At 48.1% G+C, this 15,602-nt stretch overlaps 7 protein-coding genes and 1 non-coding gene across 8 annotated transcripts; 4 read left to right on the forward strand and 4 right to left on the reverse strand.

Annotated features, from left to right (window-relative positions):
- Window positions 1–1,654: 1,654 nt before the first annotated feature.
- On the forward strand, window positions 1,655–2,080 carry AO090012000692 (uncharacterized protein; the record flags this gene model as incomplete). The annotated part of the gene is made up of 1 exon (XM_001727612.3): window positions 1,655–2,080. The coding sequence occupies one exon, from the start codon at window positions 1,655–1,657 to the stop codon at window positions 2,078–2,080; it is 426 nt and encodes a 141-aa protein (XP_001727664.3).
- Window positions 2,081–3,137: 1,057 nt separating this feature from the next.
- AO090012000693 (NmrA-like family protein) lies at window positions 3,138–3,746 on the reverse strand (the record flags this gene model as incomplete). Its single annotated transcript, XM_001727613.3, has 1 exon — window positions 3,138–3,746. One exon carries the CDS (start codon window positions 3,744–3,746, stop codon window positions 3,138–3,140), a length of 609 nt encoding a protein of 202 aa, XP_001727665.3.
- An 818-nt stretch (window positions 3,747–4,564) lies between these two features.
- On the forward strand, window positions 4,565–5,586 carry AO090012000694 (SDR family oxidoreductase; the record flags this gene model as incomplete). Its single annotated transcript, XM_023236588.1, has 3 exons — window positions 4,565–4,864; window positions 4,926–5,020; window positions 5,085–5,586. 3 exons carry the CDS (start codon window positions 4,565–4,567, stop codon window positions 5,584–5,586), a joined length of 897 nt encoding a protein of 298 aa, XP_023091498.1.
- Window positions 5,587–6,445: 859 nt separating this feature from the next.
- On the forward strand, window positions 6,446–8,633 carry AO090012000695 (uncharacterized protein; the record flags this gene model as incomplete). Its single annotated transcript, XM_023236589.1, has 9 exons — window positions 6,446–6,523; window positions 6,590–6,827; window positions 6,881–7,233; window positions 7,357–7,665; window positions 7,730–7,798; window positions 7,961–8,049; window positions 8,105–8,276; window positions 8,337–8,475; window positions 8,521–8,633. 9 exons carry the CDS (start codon window positions 6,446–6,448, stop codon window positions 8,631–8,633), a joined length of 1,560 nt encoding a protein of 519 aa, XP_023091499.1.
- Window positions 8,634–8,935: 302 nt separating this feature from the next.
- On the reverse strand, window positions 8,936–10,918 carry AO090012000696 (DUF500 and UBA/TS-N domain protein; the record flags this gene model as incomplete). Its single annotated transcript, XM_023236590.1, has 3 exons — window positions 8,936–8,947; window positions 9,073–9,326; window positions 9,691–10,918. 3 exons carry the CDS (start codon window positions 10,916–10,918, stop codon window positions 8,936–8,938), a joined length of 1,494 nt encoding a protein of 497 aa, XP_023091500.1.
- A 527-nt stretch (window positions 10,919–11,445) lies between these two features.
- On the reverse strand, window positions 11,446–12,445 carry AO090012000697 (putative thiamine pyrophosphokinase; the record flags this gene model as incomplete). Its single annotated transcript, XM_001727617.1, has 2 exons — window positions 11,446–12,358; window positions 12,408–12,445. 2 exons carry the CDS (start codon window positions 12,443–12,445, stop codon window positions 11,446–11,448), a joined length of 951 nt encoding a protein of 316 aa, XP_001727669.1.
- A 740-nt stretch (window positions 12,446–13,185) lies between these two features.
- Window positions 13,186–13,269, forward strand: AO090012t00020. The gene has a single exon. It is a non-coding gene; the product is annotated as a tRNA-Lys (tRNA).
- Window positions 13,270–13,495: 226 nt separating this feature from the next.
- Window positions 13,496–13,987, reverse strand: AO090012000698 (uncharacterized protein; the record flags this gene model as incomplete). Its single annotated transcript, XM_023236591.1, has 1 exon — window positions 13,496–13,987. One exon carries the CDS (start codon window positions 13,985–13,987, stop codon window positions 13,496–13,498), a length of 492 nt encoding a protein of 163 aa, XP_023091501.1.
- Window positions 13,988–15,602: the final 1,615 nt, after the last annotated feature.

The following is a 15,602-nucleotide window of genomic DNA, read 5'->3' on the forward strand; positions in this document are numbered from 1 at the left end:
CGGTGATTGGCTGTAGAATGTCATAGTATAGCGTAGTATAGCGTGGTCCACCGTAATCAACGTCGGCCCTCATGGCTACAGGCGAGTGAGACACCACATTTGGGATTACGTTAGCCGTTGGGGGCCAGTTGACTAAGACGGCGTGTTTGTACTGTCTCTCCTATGTTACAAATAATGCGTATGGGGTTCTAACTTTTCCCTTTTTCTGACAGGAACAACAAAGGATCAGCAAGCTTAACTGAGTACTCCGTAAGTGGAAGTCCCGTGCTGAGCGGGTTCTTCCGGCCCGAACGGGCAATTCCGAACCGAACCGGGGTGGAGACCCTTGTTGGCTATATAACCTGTTCGTTATAATAACCTAGCTTTCCTACAGACAGATCCCACTGTGGCGGGGTAATATTAAATTACTATGTACTTAATAGTCGAATTGAAGTTGGTACCATTTAAAAGTCGGCGTTACATGAACACAGACGGCTTATGCTTATTACTTAACCGAGCTAATTATACAACTTCATTCGCAAACACACTGCAAAGACATGAAGTTGGGGCTAGTTTTACAGAGACTTTGCTTGCGCCAGCCTTCTTCTAAACTGGGCGAGACATGCATCATCTTTGCTGAGAGTTGGTAGGCTTGACAAGGAGGTTGTGAACTTAGTCATGTCGCTCACGGCCCCAAGTATGAAGGGTCTTCCCTGGGTGGGCGCAACGTGTGTTTTCTTTTTCTATCTTTGACCAATGAACGAGAGACCCGGCTGATGGGATTCCCTGCCTTGAAATCGAGCCGAATAACTAGCGCTTACATACTTCCACGAGAGAGGGGATAAGATCTCGCTAAACCCGGCAATGTCATGTTCCTCAAGGCATTTTAGTGCCTGGGGGTGGCAGACAGCGGGTTGTAAGATCTAATGTAAGCCCCGTAAGTCCCAGTTCCCTGCTTGAAGAGTGTTGTAAGCTCCCGAAGAGGGATAGGGAAAGGAAAGCCTACGTGAAGCATGAAGTGAGTAGTACTGCGGGAGAAGTTCCTGACAACGGACTAATGTCTCTTTCACATATAAGTCCTCTTGATGGTTTCGTTGGAGGCTTGTTCCGGTCACACTAAGACTTTCCTTTTCTTCTCACTAGCAATATGATACTTTCGTCTGAACAGCGTCAAGCTCTCCTTGATGGTCCAGCTGCCTCTCCCCCTTCGGGAGTCGTTCCCAATCTTGCTGATCCCCCTAATCTGCAAGCCGTCGGGCGGGCTCTAATCCTCGTCTTCTGGAGTCTGGCTTTGATCACCTTTGCTATCCGCATCTACACGAAGGCTTTTATTATTAGATCCTTCAGGATATCTGACTGTAAGTAATGGCTATTCCACATAGATCGACCGGGCTGCTAACATACTGCATAAGATGCCATGATTGTAGCTTGGGTATAGTTACATGATGCCTCCTCCCACTACCGCGCCGGATTTAACAAGGCTAGGCACTATCAATTGGCTACTTCCCAATCGCATGGAAAGTTGGGGATATTGCCCCAGGTATAGACCAATGGAACCTGCAGGTGAAGAACTTGATCGAAGTGTTACATGTATGGGTCCATCGAAACAAATACGCAAGTCACTCCAGTATATTCCTGACCAATATCAAAATAGTGGTTCCACACCGGCCTCATTATGTATTCTATCATCATCTGCTTTATCAAGATCTCAATACTCCGGCAATTCCTCGAGATCTTCAGCCTGAAGCGAGATTATTTCTTCTGGACCTGCCACTGTCTTATCTGCATTAACATTCTATACTATACCGTCTTCACCTTTACGATCATCTTCGCCTGCAATCCTATCTCGAAATACTGGGACGTTCTAAGAACAGAGGGCAAATGCCTCAATACAGAGCTACAGATGTTTGTGGCAGGAATTATCAATACTATATCCGATCTGACAATTTTGATTCTCCCTCATCTGAAAGTCTGGAAGCTCCAGATGTCGCCCCGGAAGAAACATGCTATTTCCGTGGTGTTTCTGTTTGGCTTGATGTATGTTCATCCATCCAGTCCTCACTCATGCCTTGAGAGTGCCTCCGGGCAACATTCTGATTAATTGTGCTATATCCAGCGCCTGCGTCGGATCATCGCTTAAGATCTACTACGCAGTAAGACTCCTTAATACCGAGAACAACAAATCCTACCTGATATACCTCCTTGGCGTCTGCACACTTCCCGAAATTGGAGGCGGCATAATTGCTGGCTGTCTGCCATCGGCGGCCAAATTCTTCACACATATGCTGCAAACGCCTCTTATCTCGAGTTACAAAGCCTATTTCAGCAAACTTATCTCGGCGTCCTCTCGGTGGTCTTCGTCATCAACTGTCGCTCGATCACCCGGAAATTCCTCTGCCGTGGATCTCGAAGCTGCGAAGAAGAGTCAATCCGATGACCAGTACCCACTGACTTCGGTTGTGAGTTGCCCAGGCAGTAAAACTGTCGATGTCTCGGTTGCGATGACACACTCGACGCAAGGTTGTACAATGATGTCCTGTCGCGGTAAAGGAAGCTGATGTCATAGAGTTTGTGGGATGAAAGTGGCACATTTTAACACTGTACATGCTGAGTTGAGATGCATGTTCTTGATAACTACAATATCTAGCCTGCTGCAACGCATTTAGAATATAGCCTAAGTGAGTAGTCAGGAATATTACCAATCCTAGATGATCTGTGAATTATCATCTAGCCGAGTTTCGAGTGTATGCCCTAAATATATCGGTAAGGGCTATGCTGAACTTGCTTCTTTTATCCAATTAGTGTTCTCGATGCAAGCAGAAATTCAAGCTTGGCGAACACAAACAAGACATGACTTTCATAATCCGTGTCAAGACTGATATCTTGCTTCCAAATGAGTATGCCTGCTAGACGGGCGGCAGGACGGTGCCGTAGCCGAACAGATTTATGTAAGATCCACTGTATTGTCAACCCCACGGTTATTTTGGCAAGGTAATTGCTAAGATTTGATTACCTACAGATCTATCTTCCTATGGATCGCCGGGCAAAACTCTATATCATTCCTTTATCAATTATACATCTACTCTGAAACCTTTGCTAGAGGATCAAGAGCCCATAAAACAATCTTCCTTTCAGTTTCGTACGTCTCCCTTTGACCCTTATTCCTCCAACAACTTGTTCACCATCTCGGCAGGCGTCGTCCTTGGGGCAGCAATCTCCAAAACCTCTTTGCTGGTCGTCGAAGCACTACACGTCCCTTCCCACATGGTCAACAACCCATACTTAAGAGACCCCATGACAGTCTTTGATTGGCCCAGTCCTCCAAAGCCACTAGCTAGAAGCGCATCCAAGAACCCCAGATCTTGGTAGCTCACGTCCTTCACCTTCGTACCAATATGCTGCTCCACCAAACCCACAAGCTGTTCACCCGTAATATCCTCCGGTCCATTCAGGACATACTTGGCCCCGCTATGCGAACTCGGATCATCCAGGGCCAGAAGGTGTGCTGCGAAGATGCCAACTTCATTGGGGTCAACAGAACCTACAGGCGCGTCTTTCGCCGCCATCAGCCTCAGCGTACCCTGCTCGCCAGTCCGCTTATACTGCTTAATATACTCGACAGCGGAAGCAACATAGTAGGTTAAAAACGCATTTGGCTGAAGAGACGTCCACTTCAAAGTACTAAATTCCGGTGAACTAAGTAGAGCTTCAATCGCCCAGTGCGCTCGCGGATAGTATCCTTTGAAATCAGGGCGCACAGTAGGCATGGTGGTTGAGATACGCACAACGTACTCAACGCCAGCGTTCAGGGCGGCAACATGGAAGGCCGATTCTTCGACAAATTGGTTCGGTGCGTTGTGAGATGCGATAAAGGCGCGCACGACTTGGTGCTCTTGTAACCAGTCGGCGGTGATCTCGGTCCAGTTTTGCTCAATGATTTCGACACCGGGGATTTTTGCAAGTTGTTGAGCCGTAAGGCTAGTGGCGGATCTAGTGAGGGCGATGATACGGTAGTTGGTTTTGCTTGCTTTCAGAAGCGTTGGGAGGGTTTATGTCACGGCTCGGCCAGTATTGCCTGTCGCGCCGACGATGAGGATTGTTGGAGCCATAGTTATTGAGGAAGTTTCGGGAGATTGGATTGTTGGCAGGATAGTGGCCGCTTTCCAGGTGTGCTTCCTGGAGCTTTATATGGTGCCTGTGTCATATAAGAGTAGCTTAGGATTGATTATAGATTATGGAAGTCGATTAGTGAGCATTTCCAGGTCAGTGGGATCCCCGGTAGTCGGCTATCCCACCACTTGTATTTCTAATTCGTTTCAAACGGTATTTTGACCTACTGATGAATCTATGTGTCTGACCGTAACGCCAATGGTGGTTTAGTTTAGTTGATAATACAATTCTACGATTTTCTCTACTGATGATCCGCTTTGATAATACAGCCTGATCATAAATCCACATCCCTGAAAAACGTCATTGGGAATGAGACTTATAAAACATAACATAGTATGCTAAGAAGCACATATCAACATCAAAAACAGTGCATTGTTATATCACTGCTTTCGCAACTCAACCTCGCATTGACAAGATGGCACTGAGGTATCTCATCACCGGCGCAACTGGAGGCCTTGGAAAGCACGTGCTTAACTACTTTGTTGAAAATATTCCTTTTTCTGAATTTGCTGCTGCATCGTCCAATTCCCAAAATAAATCGAAGTTTGAGGATCGTGGAATTGCCTTCCGTCATGTTAACTACGATGACCCTCAATCACTTGAGACGGGACTGCGCGATGTTGAGAACCTACTTTTCGTCAGTTCGAGTGGCTATTCGCGAGGCGAGCAGCATGCTAGAGTTATAAATGCCGCTAAGAAGGCTGGGGTGAAGCATGTATATTGGCCCCATTCTATAACTGATATACTGCAGAATTAAGGCGCTAAAAAACCTCTAGGTGTGGTATACATCTCTCGCTTTTGGTGGCTTCTCAGACGACTCCAAGGCTCCTGTACAGCAAGACCATCTTCTTACTGAAAAACTACTTCGGGAGTATGTCATGTATTTCCTATTTATACTCTATGAAAGTATTTTTGTGCTGCTCTAACCATCCTAGATCCGGTCTTACATATACCTCCATCCGGGAAGGCATATATGCGGAAGCCTTTACCGTATTTCTTGATTGGTACCCGGCAAAGACAACAGTGACGCTTCCCGCAGACGGGGAGGTGGCATTTACCTCACGTCCAGAACTCGGTGAAGCAACCGCGCGCATTATGATTCGTGGCGGATACGAGAACCAGATTGTCCTATTTACTGCAGAGGAGACAACCACTGCTAAGGAATTGGTAGACATTCTCAATGACTCCACTGGTCGACAAGTCAAGCTTAATCTGGTCTCACGGGAGGAGTACCTCGATACACATAGCATACATGACCAACGCGGCAAGCCGAGGGAGCACTTCGAGTGGATTGCTACAATTTGGGATGAGATTACAAAAGGATCATTGCGCACAATACATCCGTTGATGCATGAGATTCTGGGGAGGGAGCCTACTAAGCCTCGAGATGCGGTGAGGAAGTTGTTAACAGATAATAAGGATTATACGTTCCTCTAGGACTGTATGCAGGAGCTAGCTATTTCTGATTCTAGAATATCATGAACTTCAAACGCTCTGTATTCTGGGGTGCCACTACGAGTTCTACTCCACCGATGGGAATTAATACCGTCAACTATTAAGCCGAGGTACTTAGTACCATAACTAATCTATATAGAAGCCAGTTAAGTAGAACAGCTTTCCTAAAGAATGTCTCTTCAAGGCTAACGAAGCACCACCGAGCCACCATCGCACTAGCCTAGGTGTGATGTTCGAGATGTTTGAAAAGCTACTAGAAGCAGTCAGAAAGTCAATTCCATGAACAACTGCCTTATATATATAAGGAACAAATAGAAACAGCTGTATGATTGCTTATGCTTCCAACCCACCGAGCTGGGCTGATCGTGAAGAGGTAATCCATGATTACTGAACTTATTAATGGATAGTCGCCGAACCGGGGGGACTATTCGCCGAAGGCACGGTAACTCGTGGGTCAACTCCACTCGATAAGATAAATTAGCGCTCGCTTTTACTTTTCTCCAAATGTCTCATTGGCTGTCTTGGGTGTTCTGCACGATTCTCACACCAGCGATTGTGTGGTTATTCAGGGACTCGTAGATCATTCGTCCACGTAAGTACCCTTTGATCTAGGAACCGTATTCTGGAGAGAATCTCGACCCCACACAAAGAAGAGGAATATTCAGGAAGTAGTTCGAAACAACAAAGCCAAAAATTAAGTATTGAAGTGACCTACACGGGGAAGTGATGTCATTCATCATCAGCTGCCCCACTGTACCCTATATAAGCTCGACCGGGACCCTCATTTTGAGGGTTTATGAGACAGCGCAGAAAACCCACACAATTCACACATCCTGACAAAATGGCTCCCAAGGTTCTCGTTGTCCTGACCTCCCAGGCTCAAATTCCTGACCGCGACCACGCCACAGGATGGTACCTGGTATGTTCTACCAATTTACCCCGCCATGCACACCTGTCGATCGAGCAGGTCTAATGGGAAGTCTAGCCCGAGTTCGCCCACCCGTGGGAGGTCCTCCATGAGAAGGTCGAGCTCACCATCGCCTCTCCGAAGGGTGGTGAGGCTCCCCTCGACCCCTCTTCTGTCGAGGCGTTCAAGAGCGATCCCGTGTCCTCGAAATTTCTGAAGGAGCAGGAGTCGCTTTGGAAGAACACCCACAAGCTGGCTGATTTCCTGCCTCGCGTTTCGGAGTTCGATGCCATTTTCTACGTTGGTGGCCATGGACGTAAGGAACACTTTTTCCCACTCTAACAGAATGGATTGAACTGACCGCTATAGCTATGTTTGACCTCCACTACGACGAGACCTCCCTCTCACTGATCCAGGCTTTCGCTGCCGCCGGAAAGCCCGTCTCCGCCGTCTGCCACGGCCCGACCGTGTTCATCAAGGCGACCACCAAGTCCGGACAGCCCTTGCTCGCCAACTCCACCGTTACCGCCTTCACCAACGTCGAGGAAGACCAGGCACAATTGACCGCGCTCATGCCATACTTGGTCGAGGATGAGTTGAACAAGATCCCCGGATGTAAATTTGTCAAGGCCGATCAGCCGTGGGGCGAGAAGGTTGTTGTGTCGAAGACGTCCGACGGCGCTACTCTGATCACCGGTCAGAACCCGGCCAGTGCGACGGGCGTTGGAAAGGAGATCCTCAAGGCTCTGGGACTTTAAGATTACTATATGCATATAATTCATGAAATGTATGATTGTTATGAGAAATAAATGATCATCTTCAATACCGTCTTCAATTGGCTTCAGTTATTTTTCTTCCGTCGGATTCCGACGGATCAATGTACATCTAACACGCAGACCACACTGACAGCGATGATCGCCCCTGATCTATGGGACCGTGGGCGAATCAGCCTTACTCAATGCCGAGCGTGGTCTTCAAACACCGGAGATACAAAGGACGAGGAGACTGATAAGCACCCCCGCACCAATATCCTGAAGACCTCCCATTTGGGAAATCGACAGGGCGGTTCAGGTACTAAATTAGCCAAGACTCTAGCAGCGGCCAAAGGCGTTGCGGCATTGCAGAATGTGTGCTGCTTCATTGCATCCGCTCATGTATGCCAAGAACCCGTTCGGACACATGTGGTTTTCACTGGCTCCAGCCCGTTACACCCGGCAGATGAAGAGATATGCAAGGGATGGTGCTGATCGCCTGGCAAGTGAGATATATAAAGGTCGCCAGCACAATGTGTTGTGAATGGTGTATTCGTTTGTTGTCATCTTCTTTGGCCGGTTCGTCATGGTCCAATTTACCGCCCTGGCCCTTTTGGCCCTTCCTTTCGTGAATGCTATTCCTGCCCCGGCTCCTGTTCCAACTCCCCCGGGCATTCCGGCGACAACGACTGCGGAGAATGAGTTGGCTGGGTTAACGGTCGCTGCTCAGGGCTCGCAGGATGGCTATGACCGGGATTTATTTCCTCATTGGATCAGCCAGGGCGAGTATGTATCGTCATCCGTTCTTTAAAAGCAAATGTACTAAAATACTTTCATGAAGTTCATGCGACACTCGTGAAGTCGTTCTTGCCCGCGATGGTGAGGACGTCGAAAAGAATGATTCTTGTTCCCCCACTAGTGGAACCTGGTACTCGCCGTATGATGGGAAGACCTGGACGGATAAAAGCGATCTGGACATCGACCATGTTGTACCGCTTTCCAATGCCTGGAAGGTTAGTCTATCATCATTCTTACAAGGATAGATTCTGAGCTAATACTTATTGAAAAATCAGAGTGGGGCCTCAGACTGGACCACCGACCAACGTCAGGCTTTCGCCAATGACTTGGAGAACCCTCAACTCCTCGCGGTGACGAACTCTGTTAACCGTGAGAAGAGCGATGATGGACCGGAGGACTGGAAGCCTCCTCTGAGTAAGTTCCTCCCAGGTTTTATCTAATCGCGCGCTAATTGTGTAGCTTCGTATTATTGCACCTACGCGAAGATGTGGGTTAAAGTTAAGTCGGTGTATAACCTGACTATTACACAGGATGAGAAGAGTGCTCTTGTTGATATGCTGGACTCGTGTTAGTGGTAGTACTGTATATAGTTCATAATATCATATATCGTCAGTTCATGCTAGCATGGACAGGATGATATAGTGTGGATGATTATTGTTATCATTACCACCATACGATACCTTATTTGTAAGCCCTTCCCTTGCCATAATTTTCGGGTGGAGATTATGCTATCTCATTACTCACATCTGCCCTAAAACTCAGGTTACTGTTTTAGTTGTTTCTAATGGATGGATACATACGCCAGTGGATCAATGTTTGCTAATACAGATTAGGGCAGTCTACATTCATATCAAATTTTTCCAGTCGATAATTTTCAGGAGAGAAACTATGTGTCAACGCATTGAGGAAAGAAAAGTAATACACAATACAGAGGGCCCCCGGATATGCCAAATGAATGTCTCGTTTGGTCGGGTAAGCAATTGTACCAACTGCTAAGTCTCATGAACAAACATGATCTCGAGTACACGTAACTTCCTTAACCTTACGAACAGTATCTAGGAGGCCCAGACTGTCCGGCATTGGACTGTGGCCCAGCATTTTGCTGTGGTCCAACATTGTGCGGCCCAGGATTCTCTTGTGGTCCAGTATTGTATGGGCCAGCGTTATTCTGTGAACCAGGATTGTGTTATGGTCCAGTATTGTACGGCCCAGCATTGGACTGTGGCCCGGGGTTGTATGGTGGTCCAGCGTTATATGGTCCAGCGCTGTGCTGTGGTTCAGCATTATACTGTGGTCCAGCATTGTACGGCCCAAGATTGTCTTGTGGTCCAGTATTGTATGGGCCAGCATTGTACCGCCCAGTATTTGACTGTGGGTCAGCGTTATACGGTGGGTGAGCATTGTACGGTCCAGAGTTGTTCTGTGGCCCAGGGTGGTACGGTGGTCCAGCATTCGACTGTAGTCCAGTATTGTACGGCCCAGCGTTGTTCTGTTGGTCAGGATTGTACGGTGTTCCAGCGTTGTATGGTCCAGCATTCGACTGTAGTCCAGCATTGTACGGGGGGCCATGATTTGGCTGAGAAGAAGTCAGGTCCCCAGTGCTGGACTTTGGTTCAACGAAGTTCTGACAATTGGAATCAATATGTTCATTGATTTTCAGAGATGATACAGATTGTTCGCATATCGGACACGTCACGATAGCGCTTGGATCATCGGGGAAGACATTGGGCTGTGGCCCGGGGTTGTGCGGTGGTCCAGCATTATATGGTCCCGCATTGTACGGTGCTCCAGCGTTGTGCTGTGATTCAACATTGTATGGTGGTTGAGAATTGTACTGTGCGCCACTGGTGTCTTGTGGGCCAATATTGTATTGCGGCCCATGATTCGGGGGCGGTTGGACTTGAGCCATCTGAGTGCTCGCCAGATCTTCATATTGGAGATCGCTGGGACTCGGCCCCGTCGCCATGTTAACTCCCGCGGGTGTCTGCTCGAACTGTACATCACCTTGCGCCGCTCGAACCGTGTGCGTAAGCATTTTCACCGAGGGATCGTCGGTCCGGGCCTGGCCACTCAGGATCTCCTTTGCGGAAATCTTTCGGCCGTAGAATCGTTCATTCTCATCGATCCGCTCGATGACGACTGTTCCATCAATCTGCACACCCGCATAAAATCCTCGGCTCTTAACATAGGTCCAGATCGGGGCTCTCCGTTTATGAACTTCCGACTCTAACACACCACCAACTCCCACCGGTCCAGCAGTGACACCGATCTCGCCTCCGAGAGTAACGCGGACCTTCGTGAACGCCTCCAATGCCTCATACGTATTAATCACCATCACACAATCGTAGATATCTGCACCGACAAGAAATCCCAAACCAGCCGTATGCAGCAGGATACCCGATGGCGCACTCCATTCGCCAGTTTCAGGCACTCTGGCAATGAGAACACCACTACCGCCCGCACCACTGAACCATAGCCCCGTTCTCATCGCCGTAAAGATAGCCAGTCCCTTCGCCTGTTTGATAACTTCGGACGGAATCTTCTGCAACACTTTCGGCTTTCCGCGCGGCTTATCGATCGGTTGTTTTCCTCCTTTCGTTTCGGGTACAGGTGTACTTTCTTTGGATTCTTCGACATAGACGCCATCTTTACAGAAGCTCTGGAGAATTCGGGCCACCTTCTCACTTTCTTTGTCTATTGTCATAGGCCAGAAGGCCTCTGATCCGAGTTTATTAGTCAGTCGGTTAACGGGTGGCCCGAGTTTGTCGAGTGCATCCCAGGCTTTGTCGAAGTTTTTCTTGCCTATGACTTTCGTTTTGTTCCATAATGAGTTTTTCTTGTCCGGTGCTTGGGACATGGTGAGGTGCGATGATTGTGTACCTTGTCTCTGGTTCTAGGATTTGTTCTGGGGTCGAAGAGTAGTGAAAGGGATATGTGGTCAGAGATGTAATTCAGAAAGAGGGGAAGCCTGAAGGGAAATAACAGGCTATCGTTGGGATTTATCCCTGTCTAGTCAACACAAGTGAATCAACAAAACGACGACATCGGAGCGGGGCAGAATTCATGATCCCAACAGCTAAGCATTGCACATGGCGGGGTGATTGGTCTTCATGTCTCCACTTCCCACGGGATCCGCGGCTGTTCCACTTGCCCAATCGCGGGATTTTTTCGTATTTTGTGCTATTAAAAGTGTTCTCTTTGTTTCATGAGACACCGGTGGCTTTTTAGTACAATGAAACTATGCATGCAAGGTTCCTACGCTCAGATTAGCTCTCCAGCGCTTAATAGCATCACTAATCAGCGAGTAGCCTATGGACTAATACAAGAGTCCTACCACTCAAGCACGGAATGTCGATCATCATGGGGATAACCCCATACTTTTTATCAATGTGGAGTGGTTGCCAAAGGAAGTTTCCGATGTAGTCGGGACACAATCTCTGGATAATCTTCCACGTCCTCGGCCGTGATAAGACCATGTCGAACGAAGAAATCCACGAGAACACTGGCACTGGCCGGTTTGAATTTACCATTTAACATAGCCTCCTTCACTTCATCCGTGTCCATCAGATGGAAGGCGTATACGTCATCATCGACCACTTTGAAAACCATATCTGAGTCGACTTCAAGATCATACACATAGAGAACTCCCGGATTGATGAGCCCCGGGTGACCACCAGATCGCTCATCGCTGATGGTGATCCAGTTCACAGTACCCGCAGCCCGTACATTCTTCCTGACCAGGTCTTCAGGCATTGCGGCCTCCTCCGACGCCTCGCGAATCAAACATTCTAACGGCTGCTCTCCGATGGCCATACCACCAGCCACGGTATTATCCAGCAGACCTCCGTAGGCCTTGTGAAATTGTCGCTGCGGAATCCAGAACTTCAACCCGGACTCTGTCCGAGTGTACGCTGTCATATGTACCCCGCGACCTATGATACCAAGGTACGAGAAGAAACTCCGATCAATACCCACAGGAAACTTGGCACCGACAATCGGGAACTGTTCGTGCCTCTTTTTTCCGAACTTAGGAAACACTCCTTTCTCGCGCGCAATTTCAGCCTGTCGCTCAATGATTTCAGCGCATTTCTCTTGCCAATTGGCGCCTTCCGGCCGAATAAGGTGCACTTCTTTCTTAGGCGTAGGGATCACCCGGAAGTCTGCCGTCCATGGCATATCCTCTACCACGGCATCAATCAAGAGACCGTGTGGTCTGGGATCCTCCGGCAGGTAGAATTTCCATAGTGAGCTCTGTACTTGCTCATGTGCTGAATCTGGATCTTCCGCGTAGGGAAAGCTAGGCGGGTCTTAGTTGGGTTATGTGAGGTTGTTCGGAGAGCGCTTACTTGTCGCAATCCTTTACAACGTCTAATAAGGTCTTCATTGTGGCTGATGAATAAGTGCTGCGTCTCGGTTCCGGGTTATTGGGCGTAATTACTGCGGCATGCGCGGGGCGCGAAGCTGTTGGGGAAAAACTATTTTTCCATGCCGAGGTAATCTGGTGTGTTCAATCACAAAATCTGTAGTAGTATTGTTTGATGACTTTTTTTATGTCTCGCTTATGTGTGTAGGCTCTCGAGTCAATGAAACAATGACACTGAGTTTTGACTAGTAAAGAGTCATTGGTGTTGTTGCTGACCTGGTGGCAGATGAATCCCTGGCATTTACCTCGAAGGGAATGAGGCACCAAAGTAATCGTTCACCACGCGTTATAGACATTTACAGACACTCATAATATGTTGTTACTGCTCATGCGATATTGACAACTGATTTTTAGGCCGGTGTTCAAACACTTAGCTATGTGAGGTTAAAACCCTCTGGGATTGTGCGTAAAAGCCGACCTTTACCTTCGTAGTTTGCAAAATGTATAATCCGCAAGAGCGGGAAGTATGGAAGGCAATTCACACCAGGACGTAGTGAAGGCATGCATTGACTGTAGGAATAAGCCGTCGATAACCTTCTGATAGCATTATGGAACAGAATATACTCCACTCACCGATCTATATGGAGTTATGGTAGGGCATGAGGATGGGGATGAACATCCAATGCAGACTTGCATCCTACTAGCTTGTTGCGTTGGTTTTGCCTTATGTAGCCAAAAGACAAAGCGTTCTTCAACAAGTAGCCGGGCTAGCTCAATCGGTAGAGCGTGAGACTCTTAGTCATCACGGTATCTCAAGGTTGCGGGTTCGACCCCCGCGTTCGGCTGTTATTTCTTTTTTGGCCCTTTTGCTTTCTTACTTAGTGTCTCCCTACTTACGCACCTGGAAGAACGGCCCTTGAACATGTCAGTGGAGACAGGGAAATAATGATGACAGCAAAATATCTGTTTTACTCTTTCTATTTTCATAAAACTCCCCTAATTACTGCAGGATTCGAGTATCTTGTGTTTCACGGTTAATATAAGTATTGGAATCTAGCTCTAACCCATTGACTAAATGGCAGCATTCCTTAGACTCTTCCCCCCACCAATATATTTGACATATTTAGATATACTGTCTGCTGCCTTTTCTGCAATTGCATATACAACTGCTTCGTAGTGTGCTGTTATTGGCAAAGGTATAATACTAGCATCCACAATTCTAAGATTCCCAACACCTTTCACCCGGAGCTCAGTATCCACTACGCTTCCCATTGACGCAGAGCCAGCTGGATGATAGAATGTGTTTCCTCCTTGCTTCACCTGGGCGTCGATTTCTTCGTCGGTAGAATCGGGTCTTAGAGGAAAAAATCCAGGATGCGGAGCCTCACATTCGATCATCTCTTTACCTTCAGGTGTCTCAGAGAGAACATGGGTTGTCTGTCGAATGGCGGCTCGAAGGATTGCACGATCAACTTCAGTCGAATAATAATTAGGATCGATGAGAGGTGGAGTCCTTGCATCGGCCGACGCTATCGTAACACATCCTCTGGAAGTGGGAACCATGCCTAGTATAGCTGATGCGATATGCGTGCCGTCCATCGGGATATCAGCACCTGCAATAGCTGCACCCGCAGGGGCATAAACAATGACAACCTCAGCATGACAGGAATCAGGGGCAAGATAAGGGTGCGCCCCAAGAGCTGACTCGCTCTCGCCGTCCGCCTTCAACGCTTCCACCAACACCTCACATGGAGCTTGCACAGTGACATCCAGTCAGCTGGGAGGCCTAACGTATATGCCGGGTCACTCCATAGCGGAGTACCGATAGAAAGCCTTGCTCCGGATGCCGGAGTTTCCACCACCTTACAAACGAGAAGTGGTCATGTAGATTGCGGCCGAATTCCGGCGCATCGACAAGTTGCGTGATATTGTGGTTCACGAGTTCAGCTGGTCCAATCCCAGAGAGCATCAGCACCTGTGGTGTGCGATATGCACCAGCCGAGACGATAACCTCTCGCGATGCAAAGTACTTCTCTCCGCCTACCACTTCGACTCCTGTGGCGACTTTCTCTTTCTTGTCGTCACGCTCTTCGAGGATAACAGTCATGTTAGCCTTTCCCAAGATAATCAACCCAGCGTCAATCAGCCACTGAGTGATACCTCCGTTCTTTGACACCTTGGCTCCGAGGAACGAATATGACCCAGCTGTGGTGCTCATACCGAGCTCCGACGCCGTGACAAAGCTATTTTTCAAAATTATAGGAATTCCGTGAAATGGGCCCCGGATTTGCCCTTTCTGGCGCTCCTCATCCCGAGCCTTGGCGATTTTGAGGACCTTCTCCCGCGGAGCAGGCGAGATCAGCGCATTGAGTGCAGGCTCATAGCGATCGATTTGCGCCAAGTACTCTTCCACAATTTGAGCACTGGTCGTCTTGTTCTCTTCAAGTAGCTGCTGCAGGTCGACCGCGCTAGTAGTGAGAATGTTGAAGGTTATTCCTGCGTTGAAGCTTGGGATTTAGGTGAAAAGCAACGAGGGAAGTTTGAAGTTAGCGCCTCTGTTGGTGAAGTTCATTTTCGCCAGCGTAATTAATAGTAGTAATATCCCTGTTCCTCCCTATAATATTAATAAAATTACTGGGTCCTGCACGGAAGACCGGCGGACGAAGGCACCAGATGTCAATCGAAGGATTCCACAACTCATTTTCTGGACTACAATGATCATTTATTTATTTATTTGGAAAACATAAAGATAGGAAGAGGAAGTAGAAGCTGGTGCAGGGACCGAATGACACAATTTGGAGTCCATCTTCCGTAATAGTGCATCGACCTTGTACCGGCTAGATGGATTAGCTTGACAAGGGCCCTTATCTATAGGGTTAGCTACAATGGGACGGAAACTATATACTAGTGGGAATTCCGAACAGGGCTCCTTATTCCTGTGTCTTTCACGCATTTCCACTTTTGGAAGTTTGAATGCACTGCATTCAGATCTGCTCGGATTCCAAAGACATAAATTGCATGACGACATCCGCCGCATGTCGCAGTAGTTGGCAGCCTCGAATGAATGACACAGGATGGGTCGTGTTACAAGCGCTTTTACAGCCCCCGAGCCCAACCTCTGCGTGCCCTGACGACGAGTTGGCCAGAGTGAAATCTAAGATGAGCCCTGATCACCACT

This window comes from Aspergillus oryzae, chromosome 4 (genome assembly GCF_000184455.2).
Source record: "Aspergillus oryzae RIB40 DNA, chromosome 4".
In the NCBI taxonomy this organism is placed as follows: Eukaryota; Fungi; Ascomycota; class Eurotiomycetes; order Eurotiales; family Aspergillaceae; genus Aspergillus; species Aspergillus oryzae.